The sequence below is a fragment of the Chlorocebus sabaeus genome, chromosome 14 (genome assembly GCF_047675955.1).
Source record: "Chlorocebus sabaeus isolate Y175 chromosome 14, mChlSab1.0.hap1, whole genome shotgun sequence".
Lineage (NCBI taxonomy): Eukaryota > Metazoa > Chordata > Mammalia > Primates > Cercopithecidae > Chlorocebus > Chlorocebus sabaeus.
Window position 1 is genome coordinate 27,922,458 of NC_132917.1, and position 26,485 is coordinate 27,948,942.

General features: G+C 41.4%; 1 protein-coding gene across 7 annotated transcripts in view; it reads left to right on the forward strand.

Annotated features, from left to right (window-relative positions):
- BABAM2 (BRISC and BRCA1 A complex member 2) overlaps positions 1–26,485 on the forward strand; it is a 452,593-nt gene that overhangs the window by 350,444 nt on the left and 75,664 nt on the right. For 5 of the 7 annotated variants that reach the window (XM_038006214.2, XM_007971084.3, XM_007971087.3 and 2 more), the window contains 2 exons: positions 3,022–3,092; positions 6,639–6,721. In XM_038006214.2, coding sequence (XP_037862142.1) covers positions 3,022–3,092; positions 6,639–6,721 — 154 coding nt within the window. The remainder of the gene's footprint in view (positions 1–3,021; positions 3,093–6,638; positions 6,722–26,485) is intronic. The other 2 variants (XR_012095242.1, XR_005243113.2) reach the window with 1 other exon arrangement.

Below are 26,485 nucleotides of genomic sequence, written 5' to 3' on the forward strand. Positions count from 1 at the left end.
ATATTTAGCTGAAAACTAGCGATACTGTTGCACAAGCAATGCTGACTCTCTTTCTTCTCCCACATAGACTGTGACTCAGTTTGTTTAGTTGCCAGAGTGCAGTTTTCTTTGCTCCTGTTGACTTGTTCACATTGGCTTGGAAAAGTAGATCTTTTGTTTGTCTCTTTCACTCAAAAGATAGCTCACTTCTATATAGAAAATAGTTTAAAAGTACAGTAATCTTTCAAGAGCTTCAATATTATTTTTCAAATGTCAGAGTAACCAAAATCTAGCAACTCCACCGTCTGTGGGCGGGGACAGATTCCAGGCTTTAACCCTCATTCAGGGGTTGCTTCTCATCAGACCAAATTTCCCCAGCCTCTTGCCCTCGTGCAAAACTGATTGGAGGACAGAATTCTTATTTACATTCTGGGGCTTTGCACTGCCTTCAAATCTGTGTCCCAGAATTATAGAGAAAAATGCAAATTTGGTCTTCTAGAATGGAGAAGAAAAGCCTTTTTAAAGCTCTCCAGTTGAGATTAATTTCTAGTCATACATTTTCCTCAAAAAAATTATAACACCGTTTTCCCAGAAATGTTAAGAATCAGTCAATTTTTCTTATCTGGTTTCTTTCATTAATTTTACTTGTCTTTTGAAATTGGTGTTCTTCTGTTTGCTACAAATGAGGACAGTATGGGCTGCTTTTAGAAACAATCTCTTCAAATGAATTTCCATAATTATATTGGAATCTGTCTTTATAGCCAGTTTTGTTGTGGGTTTCTGTTAAAATGGTTTTCTGTTTTTAAAATCAAGTATACAGAACTGTTTTCATCCCCTTTTTAAACAAAGCCACTTAAGCAAACTTATCATCTGCTTTTCTTTTCCCAAAATAACATTTCTGATCCTGCATTAAGCCTGCAAAGTAAGCACTGTTTTTATAAATTGACATAAACCCCTATTATATAAATAGAATTGTTTTACATTTAAAGGGTACAACATGGCTATCAGTACCAATTGTGTCAAGGTTATTTCAAGCACTTTATCTTGAGCTTTTGTTAGTCGTGGAAACTCAGTGTGGCTATAGCCAATATAAACAATTTTGGGGGTCTCTCCTTCCCACTGTTTCTTCCAGCCATCATGAGAACATTATAAGGATTGTGTTTTCGCGTTAGAAGCTGGTGGGCAAATGACTAACTTTCAGATGCCTAGCTTAATGAGTGCACAATTTTTTTATAGAAACTGTCATTGGGTGATAATGAGGAAATATAAAAAGGCAAATCAAAATAAAATCTCCTATTGTAATACTCCTTATTCTGAATATTAGAATTTTAAAATGAGAGAAGCATTATTCTGCCTTTTTTAATAGGAGCTCAAGATAACCAAATAACCCCATTTGACGAGAGAAAGCTCTTTACAGAGAATGTCAGCTGATATATGCAAAAGGAATGATGGGATTCAAAAATCATCATTTTGCAGTCCCTAATGAAATCATTGATTTAGACAAGGATCTCCAATAAATACTAAAGCCATTAGGCGAAAGGTTGATGGGAAATGAGGTCTTCCCACGCTTCAGAGGGTAGGTCCATAGACTGTTCACTGTGGCAGAGGGAGCATTCACTTCCAGTGGAGTGGTCTGGCTATCGTCACCTCAGCCAAGTGATCAGGCCCAGTATCATCTAGGAAGTTTTCTTGCCAAAAATGTTCAAACTGAACCTAATCACCCTTTAGCTCTAATTTCTAATTTATTGGAAATACAGAGAGTAAAGGAAAAAGGAAGAAAACAGAATTGAGACATTCTATAAGACTGCTAGCCCAATTTCTTTTCTTTTCCCCCCCCCCCTTTTTTTTTTTTTTTTAAAGAGATAAGGTCTTGCTCTTTTAAAGAGATGAGGTGGCCCAGGCTGGGGTGCAGTGGTGCCATCTAAGCTCAATGCAGCCTTGAACTCCTGGGCTCAAGCATTCCTCCTGCCTCAGCCTCCTGAGTAGCTAGGGCTATAGGTACATATCACCATACCCAGCTAATTTCTTTTGTTTTTTGTTGAGATGAGGTCTGGCTTTGTTGCTGAGGCTGGTCCTGAATTCCTGGCCTCAAGTAATCCTCCTGCCTCAGACTCCCAAAGTACTGGGATTACATGCGTGAGATTCCACATCTGGACATAGCCCAATTTATTTGAAAAATCAGTGTCATATATATGCATGCAGGCACACACACATACACACACTCAAGGAAGTACTATTTATTATAGATTTAGAAACTTAAAAGGCATTAAAAACAAATGGCTGATCCTTAATCATACATTGCTTTTTAAAAAACATTTTGGGCCAGACTTAATGGCTCACACCTGTAATCCTAGCATTTTGGGAGGCCGAGGCGGGCTGATCATCTGAAGTCAGGAGTTCGAGACCAGCCTGGCCAACATGATGAAACCTCGTCTCTACTAAAAATACAAAAATTAGCAGGGCATAGTGGCGGACTCCTATAATCCCAGCTACTTGGGAGGCTGAGGGAGGAGAATCACTTGAACCCAGGAGGTAGAGGTTGCAGTGAGCTGAGATCGCGCCATTGCACTCCAGCCTGGGCAACAAGAGTGAGACTCTGTCTCAAAAAAAAAAAAAAAAAAAAATTATTTTAATTCTTTTGAATTATAAAAATAAACATTTTGGGGACAATTAGGAAATCTTGAAAATGGACAGGGTACTAGATGAATTCAGAGACTGATGGCTCAATTTGTTGAGTACGATAATGGTATTGTGGTTATGTAGAAGAAAGTTTTATTTTTTAGAGATGCATACTGAAATATTTAGGAGTGAACTGTCATGATGTCTCTCATTTCCTTTGAAGTGTTGATTGATAGGTTGATAGGCAGATGGATGGCTGGAGGAAGCAAGTAGGCACAGTAGTCATAGCTGTTGAATGTAGGTAGTGGGAATACCGGTGTTCACTTTACTATTCTTTCTGCTTCTCTGAATCTTTGTAATTTCTTATAATAAAGCGTTTAAAAGCTTCCCACTCTACTTCTCAGCTTTGGGTTTCTATTCCAGGTGCAGTACGTGATTCAAGGGTATCACAAAAGAAGAGAGTATATTGCTGCTTTCCTCAGTCACTTTGGCACGTAAGTTCTGCCCTGTTTGAACGATATACCAGTGATGCCCTCACTTGCTGATGACCTCAACATGGGGCTTGATTGAGAAAATAGCAATTACTTCTTACACATGATACTTTTTTTTTTTTTTTTTTTGAGACAGAGTCTCGCTCTGTCACCCAGGCTGGAATGTAATGACACGATCTTGGCTCACTGCAACCTCCACTTCCTGAGTTCAAGTAATTCTCCTGCCTCAGCCTCCTGAGTAGCTGGGATTATAGGCATGGGCCACCACACCGGCTATTTTTTGTATTTTTAGTAGAGATGGGGTTTCACCATGTTGTCCAGACTGGTCTCAAATTCCTGACCTCATGATCCGCCTACCTCAGCCTCCCAAAGTGCCGGGATTACAGGCGTGAGCCACCACACCCGGCCTCACATGATACCTTTTTAATACTACTTTGATCCTTTTTGGTATGCTGTTTATACCAAAGCTCCCAGGATCCCTTTTTTTTTTTTCCCCCTTTGGTATTCTTTGGCAAATAGTAGAATCAAATATCTTCCCTAGAGCAGCAGCCTGGACAGCCCTGAACACAACAGTGGTAATGGTGGTGACAGTCACTTGTTGTAGAACTCTCTACAATTGGCATAGCACTTTTTACCTCCGTGCCCTCACAGTAGCCATGGGGTGAACCAGGCAGGCATCACTGACACATTTAGTGGAAGAAGCTCTGAAATTGTGGTAAGTTCAGTAACCCAGTGGAAGTCACACCCCTAGAAGAAGTGGAGCCAGGGCAGGAACCCTACTTCCCCAGGACTCAGGCCTCCTGATAGGACTCCACTGCCAACAGTGCCACACAGATCTGGGGAGGAAATCCAGCATTCGATGCAAAAGCTGTGGCTTGCACTCAAGGTTAAGAGTTGAAAGCAAGCACCGAGAGAGGAGAAGGAAGCCTGTGACACCATGGGCGCCTCTGGCCGCTCCATCCCTGTGCCTTTGCCCTTTCCGTCTGGCTGCCTGTGGCCATGCTGCCCTGCAGCCCTGTTTCCTTAAGTAAGTCAGAGGCCTGATCAAGCTTCTCCTTGGGCTTTGCTCAGTGAGACAGGGAATGCGTTTTCCTCACGATCTTTAGAAGGTGGACCATTCTACCCATTGTGGGTAACTAGGCACTAAGGGTTTTAGAGGTCTGATGATAGCCCACCTTATTCCACAGAAGGCTTATAAATATATAAATATATCTAGTAATACAAAATTAAATTTTTAAATAAGGAAATCAGGATAAAAGGAAATTAGGAATAGGGAAGAGAAGATGAAACTAAGAAAATGATTTGTCACCCTCTGGGATATAAGAAAATTTCTGACTCCTCAAACCAATTTTAAGACATTTTTCTCATTCCCATAATGGAATTTTTCATTTCTCCAAAATAGAAGTGTCAATAACCAAACAGTATGACTGTCTCTCACATCAGTCTTTAATACTTAAGATTTTTTTCAGCTTTGTTTGTGAACATTTTGAGAAAGTACTTTTGATACAAATAGTGGTTAATAAATAATACCATTGATCTTCTTGTTTTTAAGTAAGATTATCTTCAGTATATATAATTGAACATGAAGAAGCTAGCACAGTGGCCTCCAGAATGGAGTACACACACCACAGAAGTTACACAGCTCACTCTATTGGAGTACAAGAAAAATACGAAAACTACATTTACATTTGCTTTCAAATCTCACTTTTTAAATATACTTTTTTTGTATGTTTTATTATGCATGTAGTACAGTAATATACTAAAATGGATTACATACTTGTCTTTGCCTATGGGATGCAGGATCTGAAAAGTATTGATATCAGCACTATAACATTATTGAGCTAATTATAAATTCATAGAGAGGCCAGGCACAGTGGCTCATGCCTGTAATCCCAGCACTTTGGGAGGCCAAGGTGGGCGGATCACCTGAGGTCAGGAGTTCGAGACTAGCCTGGCCAACATGGCAAAACCCTGTCTCTACTAAAAAATACAAAAATTAGCCTGGGCGCGGTGGCTCAGCTTCTAATCCCAGCACTTTGGGAGGCCGAGGTGGGTGGATCATGAGGTCAGGAGTTTGAGACCAGCCTGGCCAACACAGTGAAACCCCATCTCTACTGAAAATACAAAAATTAGCTGGGCATGGTGGCGGGCGCCTGTAATCCCAGCTACTTGGGAGGCTGAGGCAGGAGAATCACTTGAACCCAGGAGATGGAAGTTGCAGTAAGCCGAGATCATGCCACTGTACTCCAGCCTGGGCAACAGAGCTAGACTCTGTCCCAAAAAAATTTAAAAATTAAAAAAAAATTAGCCAGGCATAGTGGCAGGCGCCTGTAATCCCAGCTATTCAGGAGGCTAAGGCAGGAGAATTACCTGAACGTGGCAAGCGGAGGTTGCAGTGAGCCAAGATTGCAGCACTGCGCTCCAGCCTGGGCAATAGGTTGAGACTCTGTCTCAAAAATAAATAAATAAATAAATAAATAAATAAATAAATAAATTCATAGAGAGAAATATAAACTAAAGAATTATCAACTTAAGATCAGAATGATATACCAACCATTTTTTAGCAGATCACTTACCCTTCAGTGTCTTAGTTCTTTTACCTTTACAAGGAGTGTAACTGTTCCTTCCAACTTAAACTGGGAGGGCATCAATATCAGTGATCTGATTGGCCTGGTTTGGTCAGGGATATCGCATCTCTAAGGACATCAGAGTCCTCCTTGTGTGGATGAGAAAGAAAATTATATCTGTCCTTAGTGTGGTTACTATTGTCGCATTATGGCGACATCCTCCAGGTGCTCAGCTCTTGAGGGAAATGGGTGAGGTGAGCCTACAGAATTGCGCCTGGCCCCTTCAGAGGTCAGGGGATGTTCTCTTTTGACACATGAAATATGCGTCTCCCTTCCTGAACCCAGCATTCACCCATCTAATGTTGCTCTTTTGCCTTGAGCCCAGTGGGGAGGACAGGGGAACACAGTGAAAGGGGACACAGTTGTCTGGTGTGATTACTGTAACCCAGCTCAAGAAGAAAAGTAATATATAATACTAAATTTACTAATACTGTCATTGCATATTACTGTGTAGTGCCCAGTGGAAGTCAGACTTAATCACTGTACAGGTAGTATGCTGACATTTGGGATTATAGTGTCATTGTTGACTTGATTTCTTAATATGTCCTTCTACTCATAATTAATGTAATAACTAACATTTGTGTAGTATTTTATGATTTATCTTATTTGTTTTTCACAACCCTGTAATGAATTTTGCAAATATTTTTATGCTTGTTTTGCAGGTAAGGAAACTAAGGCTGCAAAGGTTAAGTGATTTGCGTGAGGTCATAGTAGACAGTCAGTGGCAAAGCTGTGACTTAAACCTAGATACTGTCATTCCAAACCCCAGACCGTTCCTGCTTTAATCCTTACTTGCCTTAAACCCGTCTCAGAGTCAATAACCCTGACTTCACGAATATATTCTTTACTTCGTTTTATTGCTTTTCTACCTTATTTTTATGAGGGTTTTTTTTGTGTGTGTGTGTATGTTTTCATTACTTAGAGGTGTCGTGGAATATGATGCAGAAGGCTTTACAAAACTCACCCTGCTGCTGATGTGGAAAGATTTTTGTTTTCTTGTGCACAGTGAGTATACTTTTGCTGTCAGCATGTCAGCATACATTTTTAAATGTCCAAAACTACATGTAATAATCAGTGCTAGAACCTTTTGTGTCCTGTCTCAGTTCCTTTTACTGTAGCGTATATATATTTATTGTGGGATATTAAAGAGAAAATATCTCTAGACCAGTGGTTCTCAACCACTGGAGTGATTTTGCACCTCAGGGGATGTTTGGCAATGCCTGGAGACGTTTTTGATTGTTATGACTGAGGGGGTGGGGATTTGCTACTGGCGTCTAATGGGTAGAGGTCAGCGATGCAGCTAAACATTCTACAACGCACAGGACAGCCCCTCACAAAAAAAAAAAAAATTATTGAATGCAAAATGTCAGTATCGCCAAGCTAGAGAAACCGTACCCTAAACAGATTTCTGTTTCACATTGTGTTTTCAGTATCAGGCCTCAGGACTTTTGGGATTATTAGAAACATACCTGCTGTGACCATTTGGTTATTATCCTTATTCAATGAAAAGTCTGCAACTTTGATAAAATGTAATACATAACTTAAAGATGGGGCAATGTTTTCATGTATCCCCAACATCATTTCTTCACGTTCTTCTGCATAGTAGGCATACTTAATGGTGGTTGTCACATAGTAATCCGTCAGTCCGTAAGCATCGACCCAGCTTTCTCTTGATAGATAATTTAGAGTCTTTTTGTTTCCTAATTATGTGAGAACCAGTGACCCATGGAGTCAGGTTCAAGTTGCAAGTCAACTGAGACCTTCATTCTGTAGTAATTCAGTACGTACAATGTTCAGTCTTCAGGCCAAGGCCAAGGAGCCAGCTTTCCCAGCTCAAGTTAGAGAAAATCAGTGGGTTTGAATTGACTTCACTCAAACCCATGGCTTTTAGAACTGACCCTATGCCTTAATAAACTACTGCAGGAGGAATAATTTCAGCTGTATTTAGCCAAAGGTATCAGACAGTATAAAGATACAGACTTCAAGGGATTTTCCTTCTGCAGCAGATTTACCTTCTTCATTGTGATTTGCTTCGGTTAAAATAGTTCTTCAGTTCATTTTTCTACCTGATTGCACACCAGTAGATAGTAAAGGAAGAAACCAATAAAACATCCATAGTGGCAGGAAGAAGAAAACTTCTAAGTAAAACCTTATCTTGGTAAAATTCACATGGAGATCATTGAGCGCAGGCCACAGTTTTAAGGAGATGGGCCCCTCTGCCTTTAGGTGTTGCCCAACAACCACCACTTTTCAAGCTGTCATGCACCTTGTCACCACCATAACCTACAGTGTGGGGCCAGGTCAGGAGGAAGCCCCACAATCAAGGCCTCCTGGCAGTCTCCTCTTTGCTCACTGTCTTCGATGGCCCTGCTAATCTGAGCTGAACACCGGTACTGCAGCCACCACTTTTGATTCTGACCTTATATATCCATGCTTTGGTTTGGCATTCTGAGGCTTAATTCCTTTGTGAAATCTCACTTCCTATTTGCTGTATTCACTTTACCTTACCACCTTGGTCCCAGTGATTCTTTCTCTAACCTGATGACCCAGCGGCAGATCTTGATTGCTTCCTTAATTTACTAATATCTCTTGTGACTTGGGAAAGTTTTCTGGTGTGATTATCCTAACTCAGCTCAAGAGGGACCTGGGCCTTACCTCAAATGATGGTGGTGACAGTCTCATGCCTCCTGAGTGGCTGTGGACAACTCCATCACAGCAGGACAATTGCAAACACTAAGATGAATGCTTCAATCAGTTCCTTCATCTCAAAGTGACATAATAGCCCAAGTCTTTTTCCTGAATCTTTGGTCTCCTAGCCGTGGTTCTACTTTCTGTTGATGTCAGATCATATCAGAATAAGGGGAAAAATATATTTCATGGCATTGCTCAGTTATAACCTATGTTTTCCACATGCAGCTCAAAGATGACTATTCTGGTGGTTGCTAGCAAGAAGAAATTGTCACTTGCAATGATGGTCAGGGATAAAAGAACATTCACCTCTCAGCATCTGCCAACTCTTTTGTCAGTACATTCAGTATTGTAGCTATTGCTGTTGCTTTTGAAGGTCTATTCCCCACAGAATATTTTCTCCTTGGTACCATGTGTTCAGTATTTCTTACAGCTCCTTCTCCGCCTTTCTATCTTAGCTTTTCCAAATCAGACGTGCAGAATTGAGTCCCAAAGTTATCTTTTCATTTCATTTTGAATTACCTTCTTCAGAAACATAGACCCCCCCAGGCACTCATTAGAACAGCTACCCAGAACCTTGGGAGTTGTTTACTTGACTGTTTCCAAAGTGTTTCCTGGGGCTCTTACTCCTGTTCTCCCCCGGCTGCTTGGTCCCTGTCTCCTAGCATCACTGCCACACTCTTGGCTCTTCTGGCAGGTAAGACCCTGCCTGTGAATCAAAGAACTTTGATGCTGTTTCCTGCTCCATCACTCACTCGCAGCCTGTCTTTAAATAAATTATTTTCACCCATTTCCTTTTTTCTTATCTAAAATATAGGACTTGCTACCTCAGAGTGAAGCTTGGTTAGATAATGTGTTTTATTTAGTCATGCAGTTAAACATCTGACACTTACCTTCCTTTGGAAGCATCTGCTGGCTTGGTTACAATGCCCAAGGGACCACTTGTTCCTTTTTTTCCCTTCCGTGAAGATGGGGAGGGGAATATGAGGTGGCAGAGACTTAACAAAGAACATTGCAGTGAATTATTCTGAGATCTCAAGAGGTGAAAAGGAGGAAGGAAGTGCCTGGAAATAGAGCCATTCCCCTGTGGCTGCCTCTACTACTTCATGGAGGTTGAAGACCCAGCAGGACATGAAATATCATCTCTGTTCTCCCCTTCCTCCCTATTTTCCCCGGGCCCAGGAAGATTGCTATTGATAGGACAGCTCCTGGCAATAATTATGCACATTTTGGATGCTAGAGGAAAGAGGCACTTCTATTGAGACAGACAGCTCTGACCTCAGACTTTGCCAGAGTTTGAAAAAGCAGATTGCCTTAAGGAAAAGCATTGCACAGATTCTGGGATCTCTCAGGAGGTACGGCAACATCCTAGCATTCTGGCAGTTCCAGGAGTGGGGACTGTGGCCATGACTGTGTCCATGGAGCATTTCCATCCACTTATTCCTTCCTTACATCATTCATTTTCAGCATGTCTCAAATCTTGGAACTGTAGCAGGATCAGAAACTTGCTCCCATCCAGAAACTATTTTTAGGAAACTTTCCTGGCCATCATCTAAGAATTTTGCATAGCAGTTATATAGGCAATTCCATATTTGCCAAATTATGCTTACCTCGGGAGGTAGATGTTACCTTTAAGCTAGTAGCTTTTGTTTCTTTTCTTTTTTTTTTTTTTGAGACGGAGTTTTGCTCTTGTTGCCCAGGCTGGAGTGGAATGGTGGGATCTCGGCTCACTGCAACCTCCGTCTCCCGGGTTCAAGCAATTCTCCTGCCTCAGCCTCCCGAGTAGCTGTGATTACAGGCATGCGCCACCAAGCCTGGCTAATTTTGTAATTTTAGTAGAGACAGGGTTTCTCCATGTTGGCCAGGATGGTCTCAAACTCCTGACTTCAGATGATCCACCTGCCTCAGCCTCCCAAAGTGCTGAGATTACAGGCGTGAGCCACCGCGCCTGATCCGCTAGTAGCTTTTCGGAATGCAGCATGGGAAGAGAACCCGATAGCAAGGTGAAGTAACAGAACAAAAAAAATGCTCTGGGGAAAAACTACATGCTTTTTTTCGTGGGTCCCAGTCAGCTGCACTGTAAGTAGACACAGGAGGAGGCAGTTGTCTACAGGAGCAGAGTTGCTGCTTGGAAGGGGAGACAATTGAGTGTTGAGATTTGTGACTGTATGACAAGCTGTCTTTTTCCATTACCTATACATCTTTGGTAAATGACCCTTTGAGTCATTCAGCCTGGACTGTAGGCCTTGTCTCCCTGGTAAAATTCCTGTTAGACCAAATTTGACCACTTTTTTCTCTTGTTTTCCTCTTCCTCCAACTTAACTGAGTTCTGAGTTTACTAAGAACCTGCTGCATGCTCAGTACTATGCAAAGTATTAGGGGATATAAGTACATAACTCAGAGTTGACCTTAAGCTACTTACAGTAATATAGCGCAGAAATTGGAAAACTACAGCCTGTGGGCCAAATCCCATGTCAGCCTGTTTTTATAGGGCCCTTGAGCTAACGATAGCTTTTTTTTTTAAACAGTGTCTCACTGTCACCCAGGCTGGAGTGCAGTAGTGTGGTCTTGACTCACTGCAGCCTCTGCCACCTGAGTTCAAGCGATTCTTCTGCCTCAGCCTCCCGAGTAGCTGGGACTACAGGCATGCGCCACCACGCCCGGCTAATTTTTGTATTTTTAGTAAAGATGGGGTTTCACCTTGTTACCCAGGCTGATCTTGAACTCCTGGCCTCAAGCAATCCACCCACCTAGGCCTCCCAAAGTGCTGGGATTATAGGCGTGCGCCACTGCGCCCTGCCCTAAGGGTAGCTTTTACATTTTAAAGGGATTGTTAGAAAACACAAGCAGAAGAATATGCCGCAGAGACAGTTTATGGTTTGCAAGGCCTAAAATATTTGACCCTTCACAGAAGTTTGCCAACTTCTTGTCCAGTTGATGAGAAAAAAGATTAGATCAAGGTGAAGTACAATGGTAGGCATTTTTAAAACAAATACTTTATGACTTGTCTGCTTTATGCAAGACACAGTTATATGAGAGCCTCAGGTGTTACATGTCTCGCTCTGGAGGAGGTCTTTTTTCTCCCTCTCTGGAGCGCAGTGGTGTAATCATGGCTCACTGTAGCCTCAACTTCCTGCGCTCAGGTGATCCTCCCACCTCGGCCTCCCAAGGACCTGGAACTATACATATGCGCCACCACACCCAGCTAATTTTATGTTGGGACGAGGTTTTGCTGTTTCTCAGGCTGGTCTCAAACATCTGGGGCTCAAGGGATCCCCCTGCCTCAGCCTCCCAAAGTGGTGGGATTACAGGCATGAGCCACCACACCCAGCTTCTTTTCTTTCTTAATGAAGTCTAATGAGAAAAACAGACAATAAAAATGTAAACTTAAGAAATATATAAATTCAGACAGTGACAAATAGCATGATGGAACAAAGTAAAAGGCTATGAATAGAGAATAAGAAGGAGTTGCTGTGACGATGGTAGGGAAGGCCTCCTGTAGAAGGTGACATTTCAGCTGAGACCTTAGCAGTGATTCAGACAGCCAAGGAAGGCGATTCCAGGCAAAGGAGTCCCTGTGCAAAAGCCCTGAGCCCTGAGGCAGTGAAGAGCTCTGCTTAAGCAGGCCTGGCTGGAACACAGTGAGTAAGGGGAGGGGCATTTGTTGACTTTTTTTTAGCTACCTAATGTTGAGTTACTGTCTTAGTGATTTATTCTAGAGATTACAATATGCATCTTTAACATAATTGCCTTAAGATTAATAATGCCTTCATTCTGGTAAAATAAAATAACATTGCTCCTTTTCCTCCCACTTATTTGTTCTATTAATTGTCATATATATTACATCTGTATATGTTATAATGTAAACACAACAATATAACTTTTTCTGTCATTGCTATAAACAATCTTTTTTTTTCTTTTTTTTCTTTTTTGAGACGGGGTCTTGCTCTGTCACCCAGGCTGGAGTGCAGTGGCGCGATCTCAGCTCACAGCTACCTCCGCCTCCCGGATTCAAGATATTCTCCTGCCTCAGCCTCCTGAGTAGCTAGGATTACAGGCATGTGCCCCCACTCCCGGCTAATTTTTTGTATTTTTAGTAGAGACAGGGTTTTGCCGTGTTAGCCAGGATGGTCTCGATCTCCTGACCTCGTGATCTACCTACCATGGTCTTCCAAAGTGCTGGGATTACAGGCATGAGCCATCACGCCCAGCCACAGTCTTATATTTTTAAAAGAGAAAAAAAGTTTTCTTTGGATTTTGCTCTGCGCATTATTTCCAGTGTATCTTTGCAAGGCTTTGATTGCTGTGTTCCTCCATTTCATAGCTGTTATAATGGATTGGGGCTGGGGTGGCAGTGTTTATTCAATCTAATGAATGATAAGGGTTCTTACTCTGATTTTTTTCTTTATTTTAAATGACTAATGTTCACACAGATGTCTTAGTATTATTCTTTCTGTATTTAACTTTAACTATCTATTTGTTCATTTGTTCATTCATTGGTTTTAAGTTGACATTAAGTATGGAAAACAGTTATTTTGTTTTTCAGAGAACAGTTTCTGGTAAGACTTTTTTTTTTTTTTTTTAAGGCAGAGGAAATCAACAACTTCAGACTAATTCTGGTAGTCATTTAAATAATTCTTTCCTTATAGGCCTGTAATCAAGGCCAATAAATTAGAAATCAGGACAGCTTTTGAAATTTTAAGTAAAAATGAGAAGCTTCTGTTTATTGCTACAAATGCTTCTGCCAAGCTCTGATTTTGTCAGGCTCTCCAATTCCTAGTATAACCAAGGAAATTATTTGCATTGCTGTCGCACTGTCACCTCACCACTAAAACACAAAGCTGTCATAGTAGCAGCCACTGAGTTCCTGAGCAAAGCGAGGTAGACTTTCATCTCCCCGCTACATAGTATTATGTTGTAGAATATTTAGCATGCAACAAATAAGATGGCTACTACATAAATCGGTAAAACCAAAACGGTGATGTTGCTCAAAACTTGCTTACTTTTTTGGGTACAGATCACATCTCTATATAAAGGAATATATTTGAAGAGCAAATCAGAATCAGTAAAATAATTAAAATTAAAAACCACAATGCTATGTGTTAGAATTTGTTTCAAGTCAAGTCTATAAAAAGTGTAATATTATTTTAGAATTACCATGTTTACCTCATACCAGATGTAAAGATTCTTAGTTTAATTTATCATTTCTAGTATTAATAACTATCAGGCCAGGTGCAGTGACTCACACCTGTAATCCCAGCGCTTTGGAAGGCCAAGGCGAGTAGATCACCTGAGGTCAGGAGTTCGAGATCAGCCTGGCCAACATGGTGAAACCTTGTCTCTACTAAAAATACAAAAATTAGCCAAGTGTGGTGGCACCTTAATCTCAGCTTCTTGGGAGGCTGAGATAGGAGAATCGCTTGAACCCAGGAGGCGGAGGTTGCAGTGAGCCGAGAACGTACCATTGCTGTCCACCCTGGGCAAGAGAAGTGAAACTCTTATCTCAAAAAAAAAAAAAGAAAGAAAGAAAAAACACTATCAAAACAACAGGAACTAAAATTAATTATCAACAAAATATCAAACCAATCAGTTCTCTAATATTGTTCTAAATGATAAAAGAATATGGAAAAAGATAAAAGAAAATTTACTAAATGTCTTTTTGCTTTAATTATGAGAACTATTGAGTCCTTTAGATACTTTTACATTTTGGTTAATTTTTATACTGAGACTTCCTTGAAAATGGTTAGCTCTACTAGGCAAAGTGGTTTTCATCTTGATTATACACACAAGCACACCCTTCACCCGGTTTACAATTCAGAGAGTTCCAGTCCTTCAGCAACCACTGTCACTATTTTGACTCAAATTGAAACTTCTGTTTCATCTTTAGAGTTTACTTCCAGAAAGCCTGTTTTGTAATTTCTGACACTAGTTTGATAATTTACTGGATTAATCTTCACTGGGAATATTGTCTTCATTATAATACCTTAGAATTACGTGACCCCTTTTAATGACCTTAAAGGATTTCTTTGAAGGAAGAAGGTTGTAAATCACTTGCACAATCATGCAATAAATTTTTCCCCTGTACCCTCTTGTATACCTTGTATGAGTCTTTTCAGTTGTAATTATTGGATTAAGTAATTGCTAAAGCAAGTGTGTCTGACAAAGAAAGGTCTGGAAAAATTAGCAATTTTGACTTCTCAGTGATTTTTGACATGCTTTCAAATTAACAACTATAACTCAAGAACTCATCTTACCCAGTGAAAGAAAGGAAGCTGTTTACAGAGTAGCTCTTATGTTATTGATCTAGTTCAGTGTAACCTTTTCTTAGAATTAATATTAAAGTACTGTTGACATTGGTGAAGCATGGGCATTACTATATTTTGGTCCAGAGCTTCTGCTGTAGTTGAAAATAATAGTCATAACAGTTCATAGGTATGGAGTGAAGGCTGGGTGCGGTGGCTCATGCCCATAATCCTGGCACTTTGGGTGGCCAAGGCAGATGGATCACCTGAGGTCGGGAGTTCAAGACTTGGCCAACGTGGTGAAACCCTGTCTCTACTAAAAAAAAAAAAAAAAAAAACATAGCCGGGTGTGGTGGTGTACGCCTGTAATCGCAGCTACTTGGGAGATTGAGGCATGAGAATCGCTTGAACCCAGGAAGTGGAGGTTGCAGTCAGCCGAGATGGTACTACTGCACTCCAGCCTGGGTGACAGAGCAAGACTTTGTCTCAAAAAAAAAAAAAAAAAAAAAAACTGCGTGGAGTATATACCATGCTCTAGACACTGTTCTCAGTACTTTGCATATGTTATGTTCTTTAATCTGCAGAACATCTTTGTGAGGTTAATTGCCAGAATAACCCATTTTACAAATAACAAAACTGGCACAGCAAGATTAAATGACAGAGCTAGAGTTTAAATCCAGGAACAGATTCTAGATCCCATGTGCTAAACTGCATTACTATACTGTTCCAGATAATTGTTTGACAGTATCCCCAAGTATGTGTGATAAATTTCAAAAGCCTTTAGAGCTTCACAGAGACCCTCTTAGCCCCAAGAACAAGAGCAGAGGGTCAATGTCTGCAGCCATGCACAGGTCAAAGAGATGTGGAGACTGTCTCATCTCTCAGGAATGGAGTGCATGTCTCAGCAAAGACATTACTGATCTGAAGGCAACGGGGCATGAAGCTGGAGTTGTTCCTCAGTGGAGGTAACAGGTTGTTCACTTATAATCCCCTGTCCTGTGGCACAAACTACTGGCTTAAGGTAGGGATTCACTTCTGGCCATTGAAAGAACAAAACTAAGCAGCTTATTAAGGAATGAAAGAGCTACTGATTACCAAAAATGTGATTTAACCTGTTTAGACATAGTGAATGTGGTCAATTATAATGGTTTGTCATACAAAGTTCATGTTAACCTACAAGGTCGAATGCCTCCTGAGGAAGAGGTGATTTAGATATGGGAGTAGCCCAGGTTCTAAGACGGTTGGAGGAGTAGGAACTGTGGCAAACTGTACACTCCTTTCTATCCTCTTCATTGTTGATCTCGGCTCACTCCAGTCCTGCCTCCCAGATTCAAGCGATTCTCCTGCCTCAACCTCCCAAGTAGCTGGGATTACAGGCACGTGCCACCATGCCCGAATAATTTTTGTATTTTTAGTAGAGATGGTGTTTCACCATGTTGGCCAGGCTGGTCTCAAACTCCTGACCTCAGGTAATCCTCCCACCTCGACCTCCCAAAGTGCTGAGATGACAGGCATGAGCCAGCATGCCCACGCCCAGCCCATTTTTGTTTTTTTTAACTGAGTACAATCCAGACATTTCTGTGGGTTGGATCTGTCCTGAGAACTTATTAATTTAAAAAAAAATTATTGTAGAAATTTCAAACAAACGTGAAAGTAGAAAGAAAAATATAGTGAACCACTATCACCTATATCGCAGTTTGAATACCTTGTTTCTTCCATCCTGCCTCCTTTTTAATTTTTTATTTTCCTGCATATGTTGATGCAAAGGAAATATCATTTTACCTATAAATACCTCACTATGTATCTCTAACAGGTAAGGATTCTTTTTCAATTTTTTTTTTTTTTTTGAGGCAGGGTCTTGCTCTATAGACCAGGCCAACGTGCAGTAGAGTGATCATCTAGCCCACTTCAGCCTCAAACTCCTGGACTCAGGGACCTCCCACCTCGGCCTCCAGAGTAGCTGGGACTAGGCTCACACCACCATGCCCAGCTAATTTTTTAAAAAAATTTTCATAGAGACAGAGTCTCACTATGTTGCCCAGGCTGGTCTCAAACTTCTGGCCTCTAATGAACTTCCCACCTCAGCCTCCCAAAGTCCTAGGATTACGTGCGTGAACCACTGCACCCAGACCAGATAAGGATTTTTTTAAAAAGATGTATTGACGGTAATATTATGATATCTAATTAATTGATATCACCTAATACCCAGTTTGTGTTCAAATTTCCCCGTTTGTCTCAAACGTGAGGTTTTTTTAGCACTTACTTTGTTCAAATCAGGATACGAACAAGTAAGAATCCGTGCATCTTGAAAGCCGTTATTTAGAAAAGAAGAGAAAAAGTGTTTTTAGTTATTTCATTTAGAATCTGAGCCATCCTTTTTTTTTTTTTTTTTTTTTTTTAAGATGGAGTCTCACTTTGTCACCAAGGCTGGATTGCAGTGGTGCAATCTTGGCTCACTGCAACTTCCGCCTTCTGGGTTCAAGCGATTCTCCTGACTCAACCTCTCAAGTAGCTGGGATGATAGACTTTCACCATCATGCCCAGCTAATTTTTGTATTTTTAGCAGAGGTGGGGTTTCACAATGTTGGCCAAGCTGGTCTTGAACTCCTGACCTCAAGTGATCCGCCCGCCTTGGCCTCCCAAAGTGCTGGGATTACAGGTATAAGCCACGGCGCCCAGCTGCCATCCAGTCTTTATACCAGTTTTTAATAGAATTCTTAGCACTAGAATGGACGGTTAGAGGCCATCTAACTCAGAAATTTTTGTTTGTTTTTTTTGTTTTTATATTTTTGTGACATGGTCTCACTTGCTCACCCAGGTTGGAGTGTGGTGGCGTGATCTTGGCTCACTGCAGCCTCGGCCTCCCAGGCCCAAGTAATCCTTCCACCTCAGCCTCCAGAGTACCTGGGATTACAGGTGTTCACCACCACACTCAGCTAATTTTTGTATTTTTTATAGAGACAGAGTCTCACCATGTTCCCCAGGTTGGTCTTAAATTTCTGAGCTGAAGTGATCCACCCACCTCAGCCTCCCACAGTGCTGAGATTACAGGTGTGTGCCACCATGCCTGGCCTAGCTAAGAAGTTTTAAACTGGGTGTGTGTGTGTGTGTGTATGTCAAAGATTCTTTTGGTGAATTCCATGGATCCGTTCTGAAGAACAAGGTATTTTGCCTAAAATAAAATATACTGTGCTGAAAAGGAAACCGATTATATGGAACCTGTTATCAAGTCTTTAAAAAGTTATGATATAGAGATGTATCTGTAATCAGAAATATCATTTCTTTAGCAGATACATAGCTTCTTTGTTAACACATTAAATAATAATATCCAGTAGCAAATCTAATAACCACCATAATTTTGAAATGTGATAAATATAAATAATATTTTGAGATATGGGCAACACTTAAAATTTAATATAAAAATACCTGTGATTTCTATCAAAGTTATTACTGCTAAAGCCATTGCAGATTGTTACCTATATCCATAATTGAAGGAAATGCTAAATTTCAGTTAAAGGTTGTAAAAACAAAGATACATGTTTATGTGAAGAAAATGTGTAAAGATACACATTTTCCCATCCAAATTCCCAGATGCCCTGAATCCAAGGACGCTTTCGGGGCAGTGAAGAGAGATGCATGGACTTCAGATTGAGAATCTCTGAAAACTCTTATCATTTACTGAGGTATTGGCTGAGTACCTGGCCCAAGGTCATGCATGATATTAGTGGAAGAATAGGACTAGAAATGAAGTTTCTTAAAATTCAATTAAGTATTTTTCATATGTTTGAATGGCTCACTTTTTCTTTTTTTTTTTTTTTTTTTTTTTGAGATGGAGTCTCGCTCTGTCACCTAGGCTGGAGTGCAATGGCACGATCTCAGCTCACTGCAGCCTCTGTCTTTGCCTCAGCCTGGGATTACAGGCACGCACCAACACACACACCCAGCTAATTTTTGTATTTTAGTAGAGACGGGGATTCACCACATTGATCAGGCTGGTCTCGAAATCCTGACCTCGTGTGATCCACCTGCCTCGGCCTCCCAAAGTGCTGGGATTACAGGCATGAGACACCACACCTAGCCTGGACAGGTAAGTGCTTTACAGCAATACGTGTCCAGTATCGGACTGTTGGCATCTCAGTACTGGCCTGAAGTACTGACTAATGTTCAGCATAAGGAAAATAACAGAAAATAATGCCCTGATTTAAGGTTTAATGACTTTTCCATTTGCAGATTGTATACTGACCAACTGCACAGATTCAACTTTCATGAGTTCATAGAGTACATTTTCCCATCTTTTTTGAGGTACAATTTACATATGGTAAAATTTACCATTTTAAGTGAATGCTTAAATTTTGGCAACCATATACAGGCATAGATCTAGCCCCACAATCAAGACAAATAACATTTTCTGTTACATTAAAAAGTGTCCTTGTGGCCGGGTGTGGTGGCTCACGCCTGTAATCCCAGCACTTTGGGAGGCCAAGATGGGTGGATCACGAGGTCAGGAGATCAAGACCATCCTGGCTAACACGGTGAAACCCCGTCTCTACCGAAAATACAAAAAATTAGCCGGGTGTGGTGGCGGGCACCTGTAGCCCCAGCTACTCGGGAGACTGAGGCAGGAGAATGGCCTGAACCTGGGAGGCGGAGCTTGCAGTGAGCCAAGATGGTGCCACTGCACTCCAGCCTGGGCAACAGAGCAAGACTCCGCTTCAAAAAAAAAAAAAAAACAGGCCTTGTAAGCCTTTGCAGTTGGTCTCTTCCCCTGACTTCCAGCCCCAGGTAGCCGCTGACCACTTTCTGTTTCTCTAGTTTATTCTATTTTGTATTCGATTTCTTTTACTTAGTATAATGTTTTTGAGATCCATGGTGTTGTGTATGTCAATGTTTTGTTCTCATTTATTGCTGAGTAGTATTTCATTTTTTCATTCCATTGTTTATGCATTTACCAGAGGCTGAACATTTTATTTGTTGCCAAGTTTTAGTTATTAATAATAATGCTAGGCCAGACTCGGTGGCTCAGGCCTGTAATCCCAGTGCTTTGGGAAGCTGAGGTGGGAGGATTACTTGAGGCCAGGAGTTCAAGACCAACCTGAGCAACATTCCAAGACCCTTTCTCTACAAAAAAATTTAAAAATTAGCCCAGTGTGGTGAATGCACCTGTAGTCCCAGCTACTCAGAAGGCTGAGGTGGGAGGATTGGTTGAGCCCAGGAGGTCAGGGCTGCAGTAAGCCTTGTTCATACCTCTGCACTCCAGCCTGGGTTACAGAGTAAAAGAAAAAGAAAGGAAGCCTGGCATGGTGGCTCATGCCTGTAATCCCAGCACTTTGGGAGGCTGAGGTGGGCGAATCACTTGAGGTCAGGAATTCGAGACTAGCCTGGCCAACATGGTGAAACCCCATCTCTACTAAAAATACAAAAATTAGTCTGGCGTGGCAGCAGGCACTTGTAATCCCAGCTACTCGGGAGGCTGAGGCAGAAGAAGCGCTTGAACCCGGGAGGTGGCGGTTGCAGTGAGCTGAGATCACACCACTGCACTTCAGCCTGGGCAACAGAGCGAGACTATGTCTCAAATAAATAAATAAATAAATAAATAAATAAAAGAAAAAGAAAAGAAAAGGAAAGAAAGAATAGTTCTCCTTGAACATAATTGAAGTGCAAGTCTTTGTATGGACATATGCTTTTATTTCTCTTGGGTAAAAATGTAGAAGTGGAAATGCTGGGCCCTATGGTAAACGTATTTTAACTCAGTAATGTGCTGCTGTGCTATTTTCCAAATGACTGTCACTTTTTACATTTTCACTGACAGTGTGTGAGAGTTTAATTTTTCCACATTCTTTCCAACTCTTGATATTGTCACTCTTTTTGAGTTTAGCCATTATAGGATATATAATAGTATCTCATTGTGGCTTCAATTTGCAGTTCCCTAATGACTAGTGATGTTGAGCATCTTTTCCTATGCTTATCTGCCATTCAGGTAAGTTAATTTGTGAAGCATCTGTTTAAGTCTTTTTCTTTTTTCTTTTATTTTTTTGAGACAGGGTCTTGCTCTGTCGCCCAGGCTGGAGTGCAGTGGCACCATCAGGCCCATTGCAGCCTCTACCTCCCAGGCTCAAGTGTTCCTCCCACTTCAGCCTCCTGAGGAGCTGGGACTGCAGGCATGCACCACTATACCTGGCTAATTACTTTTTCTTTTTTTCATTTTTATTTTTTGAGTTGGAGTCTCACTCTGTCGCCCAGGCTAGAGTGCAGTGGTGGGATCTTGGCTCACTGCAATCTCCGCCTCCCAGGTTCAAGCGATTCTCCTGCCTCAGCCTCCCAAGTAGCTGGGACTACAGGCGCACACCACCACACCCAGCTAATTGTTGTATTTTTAGTAGAGACAGGGTTTCACCATGTTAGTGAGGTCGGTCTTGATCTCCTGACCTTGTAATCCACCCACCTCAGCCTCTCAAAGTGCTGGGATTACAGGTGTGAGCCACCACACCCAGCTGGCTAATTTTTTATTTTTTGTAGAAATGAGGTCTTGCTATGCTGCCCAGGCAGTTTTTCTTGTTTTTTAATTGGGCTGTTATTTTTACTTTTGAGTTGAGTTTTTTATACATTGGGATACAGACCCTTTGTCAGTTCCCTGTTCTGCAAATATTAGTTGAGAATATTTAATTGTGTCTTTCAAAGAGCAAAAAAAAAATTAATTCTGATGGAATCAATTTTATCATTTTTAAATTTTATGAGCCATGCTTTTTATGTCCTGCTTAAGAAATTCTTGCCTAACCAAGTTCACAAATAATTTTTAAAATGTTTTCTTTTAGAAACTTTCTAGTTTTAGCTCTAAAATGTAGGTCTGTGTTCCACTTCAAGTTAATTTTGTATATGGTATAAGGTAAGGGACATGGTTCTTTTTTTTTTTTTTTTTTTTTTTTGAGATGAGTCTCGCTTTGTTGCTCTGGCTGGAGTGCAGTGGTGCGATCTTGGCTCACTGCAAGCTCCACCTCCCAGGTTCATGCCATTCTCCTGCCTCAGCCTCCCGAGTGATTTTTTGTATTTTTAGTAGAGACGGGATTTCGCCATTGCCAGGATGATCTCAATCTCCTGACCTCATGATCCGCCCACCTCGGCCTCCCAAAGTGCTGGGATTACAGGCGTGAGCCACCGCGCCCGGCCTTCTGAATTCTCACTCTGTTCCATTGATCTGTGTGCCTGTGCTTTCCCTTTAGAGTAGGTCTTGAAATCGTGTAGTGTAAGTTTTTTAACTTTGTATTTCTTTTCGTTTTTTTTTTTTTTTTTTGACATGGAGTCTTGCTCTGTCACCCAGGCTGGTGTGCAGTGGCGCAATCTTGGTTCACTGCATCCTCTGCCTCCCGAGTTCAAGTAATTCTCCTGCCTTAGCCTCCTGAGTAGCTGGAATTACAGGTGCCCACCACCACGCCCGGCTAATTTTTGTGTGTTTAGTAGAGACAGCGTTTTGCCATGTTGGCCAGTAGAGTCTTGAACTCCTAACCTCAGGTGATCTACCCACGTCGGCCTTCCAAAGTACTGGAATTACAGGTGTGAGCCACCACACCCAGCCAACTTTGTATTTCTGTATTCACAATGATTTAGACTTTTACATCCTTTGCCTTTCCCTATACATTCTAGAATCAGCTTGTCAGTTTCTTCACAAAAAGCATGATTGGGATTGCATTGAATCTATTGTACCTCAATTTGAGGAGAATTGCCGTCTTGGAAAGAATTGCGTTTTCCCTTTCATGAACATGGTGTATGTTTTCATTTATTTCAATCTTCTTTAATTTCCCATAGCAATGTTTTATAGTTTTCAATATATAGGTCTTGCACATCTCTTGTTAAATTAATTTCTAGGTATATTTTTAAGCTATCATGAAGTTTTTAAAAATTTTCATTTTCTTTCTTTTTTTGGGGGGGGGGGTGGGGGGGAAGGCGTCTCACTCTGTTGCCCAGGCTGGAGTGCAGTGGCACAATCTCAGCTCACTTCAACTTCCACCTCCTGGATTCAAGCGATTCTCCTGCCTCAGCCTCCCAAATACCTGGTATTACAGGCATGCACCACCACGCCCAGCCAATTTTTGTATTTTTAGTGAAGACGGGGTTTCACCATGTTGGCCAGGCTGGTCTCAAACTCCTGACCTCAAGTGATCCACCCACCTCAGTCTCCCAAAGTGCTGGGATTGCAGGCGTGAGCCACTGCACCCAGACTAAAAATTTTCATTTTCAAATTGCTCATTGTTAATACATAGAAATATAATTGACTTTTGTGTATTGACCTTTAGTAAATTCCTTAGAATTTTTATGTACATGATCATGTCATCTGCAGATGACAGTTTTACTTTTTCCTTTCCAGTGTGAGTTTTGTCCTTCCTTCCTTCTTCCCTTCCTTTCTCTCCCCTCCCCTCCCCTCCTTTTCCCCTCCCCTCTCCTCCCCTTCCCTTCCCTCCCTTCCAGTGGCCTCCAGACCTGACCTATGCAATACTTTATTCATGTGTGTATTGATTTATCTCTTTGGTCATCATGTATTGAGCACCTGCATTGGTCCGGTGCTGTCAAGACTCAGGGATACCAGGATGGAAGATATCTGCTCTGAAATAGCTCACAATCTAGTGGGGAAAATGAACATATGAAAGTAACAATGAAATATTACTTACAGTGCATGTCTAGGCATACACCAGATGTTATGAGGATACAGTGAAGGGTCACCCAACACAGTAAAGGAGGAGGGCCACAAGATCATTCCAAGCAGAGGGCCTGGCATAAACAAACGCACGGAGGGAAGAAATCTTAGAGTGGAAGTGAGGACCTGAGAGTGGTTTCCAGTCTCCTAAATGTTTAGTGGACCCCAAGAAGTAGTAAGAGATTAAGCTGAAGAGGCAGTCAGAGGGCAGAACACAGAGAGCATTGCCTAGCAGGCTGACAAATGTGACTTTATCCTGAGGATAGCAAGGAGTTATTGAAGAGCACTCAGCAGAAAAGTGGCATATATTTGCTTTTATAAAAATAGACATCTGGTATTACATAAAAGATGATTTGGGATGGAGACCAGGGACCTAAAAAGACAGTCCAGGCAAAAGAAGATTAGACCTGAACTAGGAGAGTCATAGTAGGGACAGAGGGGAAGAAAAATGTGTAAGAAACATACTAGAACTCGAAAAACTTTGTGATTGATCCCAAGTAGAAGATGAGGGACAGAAAAGAAATAGGATCATCCCCAGATTTCTTTTTTAGGCATCTCGGTAGCTGATGATGCCATCATCTGAGGCAGGGATTACTTTAGCAGGAACAGATTTGGAGATGTGGAGCTCCATTAGGGATATAATGAGTTTTAGGAGCCTGTGGACATCCAGTTAAAGAATAAATGAGAGAACATTCACATAGAACAAAGGTGTGGTGGAGGCTCTCACCAGCTTAACCTAGAGTCCATTCCAACCTGCAAACCGCTGGTTGTCCCCAGTCCAGATGGTGCTGAACTGTTTGGCCTGACTGAACTCTTTTGTTCAGTCACATGTCACACTGGACAGGAAGTGGCCTGGAACTCGAAACCTTTGTGATACACGTTTCCTCCCAAAGAGGTGATCCAAATTCCTGAGATGACCCAACCTAGGATGTACTGAGAGAGGCTTTGGGGATTAACTTCTAAACTGAGAATGACCTTTGGGGAAACTTGAACCCTTGCCCTCTGGTAGGTGAAAGGTGAAGCAATTTAACTCACAAAAGAAAAAATATGGTATGATTCCACTTATTTGAGGTAACAGCAAGACACTGTCTCAAAACAAAAAAAAAGGAAGGAGAGGGGGAGGGGGAGGGGATTATTAGTATTAATAATAATAATACCATTGTTATGCATAAATAATACAATTTATTGAGTATTTACTATATGCAGAGTACTGTGCTAAATACAATAATTCCATATAAGTCTCTCAACAGCCCTGTGAGGTTGGGCTACTAGTTATCCCCATTTTACAAAAAGCACCTAGAGATAGGGTAACTTGCCAGAAGTCCCATAGCTAGTAGCTGAAGGACAGAGCATTTGAACCAAGACCATCTGATTCCAGATCTCTTGTTCCAAGCAGTTTACTAAAGCTTCCCAGTCCATGTGCTGGGGCACACTGATGGGTTAGGGATAGGTTACAGATAGGCTGCTGACCTCTTCAGTCCTTGGGGGAGCCGGAGCGCACAGTGAGTGACCTCTGCCAGCCTTACCCATTTTCCTAGTGTGCCATAAAATAGTACCACTTTCTGGGCAAGTGGCATGATTTGAAAGGAGTTGGGGGGCACAGTACAACTGTACTGTCTCTTCTGTAACAGCTACCAGACCCTACACATGTATATGGTCAGAATTCCAACCTCAGAGCACGTGGTGGGTAGGGATCCTAATTTCTAGTTCCTTTCTGCAAATGAGGTGCTATGGGGCTCCCCACTGTTACCTCTGATGCTCCCAACTGTGGAACTTTCTCTTTGTACTATGAGTCTTTTGAACTCTCCCAGTGTTGAAAAGGTGGATTAACAATTCCCCCGTCTCCAGGGAAACCGTAGTACCTGCCAGTAATCAGAAACTTTGCATACAGGCAAGCCTAGTGAAGATAATTGCCAAAAGGAATCCATCAGTGTGATTGAGGCCAGAGAACTAGCAATTACATTCAGATTTTTAAATGCCAACGCGCCCATCAATTTCTGCTGTAAACCATTGTCTCGTTTCAGCTTTGTTTTCCAATAAAGATATAAATTTAGTTCTATACTAGTCTTTCCAGCTTGGCTTTCAGGTTAAACATGGAATCTTACTTAGTTTATAGGACTTAACATTTGTAGAGATGGGGTTTGCCTTTTTTATACTCCCAGGTAAGAGCTGAAAGTAAGCAAATTCTTTATGCCAGATACCATACTGGATACTAAAGATACAGGGCGGAATGGGACATTCCTTTTCTAGAGGAACTCACAGTCTTATATACACAGATTCCCTGTCTTTAAAAAACAAAAAAAAAAACTCTTTGGCTAAGCTAATATTTCTCATTTTTTATTTGGCTATATGCTTGGAAACCTCATATGTATTATAAACTGTCTCCTATGTCAGGCAAATTAAAAAGAATTTGCAAAGTTTATCCTTCAGCTTTTGTTTGATTGAGACCTCAGAAATGAATTGTGGTCGCAACAAAAGCATCTCCAAATGGCATAGCCTTTGTTTTATGTTGGAAGAATGGAGTGGGCCAAAACCCTCAGTTCATACTGTTCCACCACAACCAGTCAATGAGAAGGTAGAACCCATTTGGATGGGATGGAGCTTGAACACTGTATTTACAAGAAGATGAAAACATGCTGAGTTGGCCTCTAACCAAGGGGACAAAATACTTAAAAAGACCCATGTTTCTGGGAGGTGAACAGCCTAAAATTGCAGACTCAGTGGACTCCACAGAGAGTAAACACAAAGACTTTACATGCTAATGTTCAAAGACAGTTTACCCCAACATCATTCATTGTTTCCATTATTCCAGAGGTCATAGGGGCTACAGAAAACCAACACAATCTGAAAGAATTGCTTCTTGATTTCAGCTTTTCAAGTTTGATTCTTCTAACAACTAGAAAGTCCTTTGAAACAACCCAGACTTAACTTTGCTACTCAGAGATAGCATTAGTTTTTCAATCCACGTTTGACCCAAGGATGTACTGACCAGTGGGCACAGGGAAGGAGTGGGAGTAAGGACCGTGGCTTCTAATTCTGATCTAGTTTTGCCCTATAAAGTGTGTTAGATCAGCCTCAGTCTCTCTATATAAGACACAATTAGGCCGGGCGTGGTGGCTCACGTCTGTAATCCCAGCACTTTGGGAGGCCGAG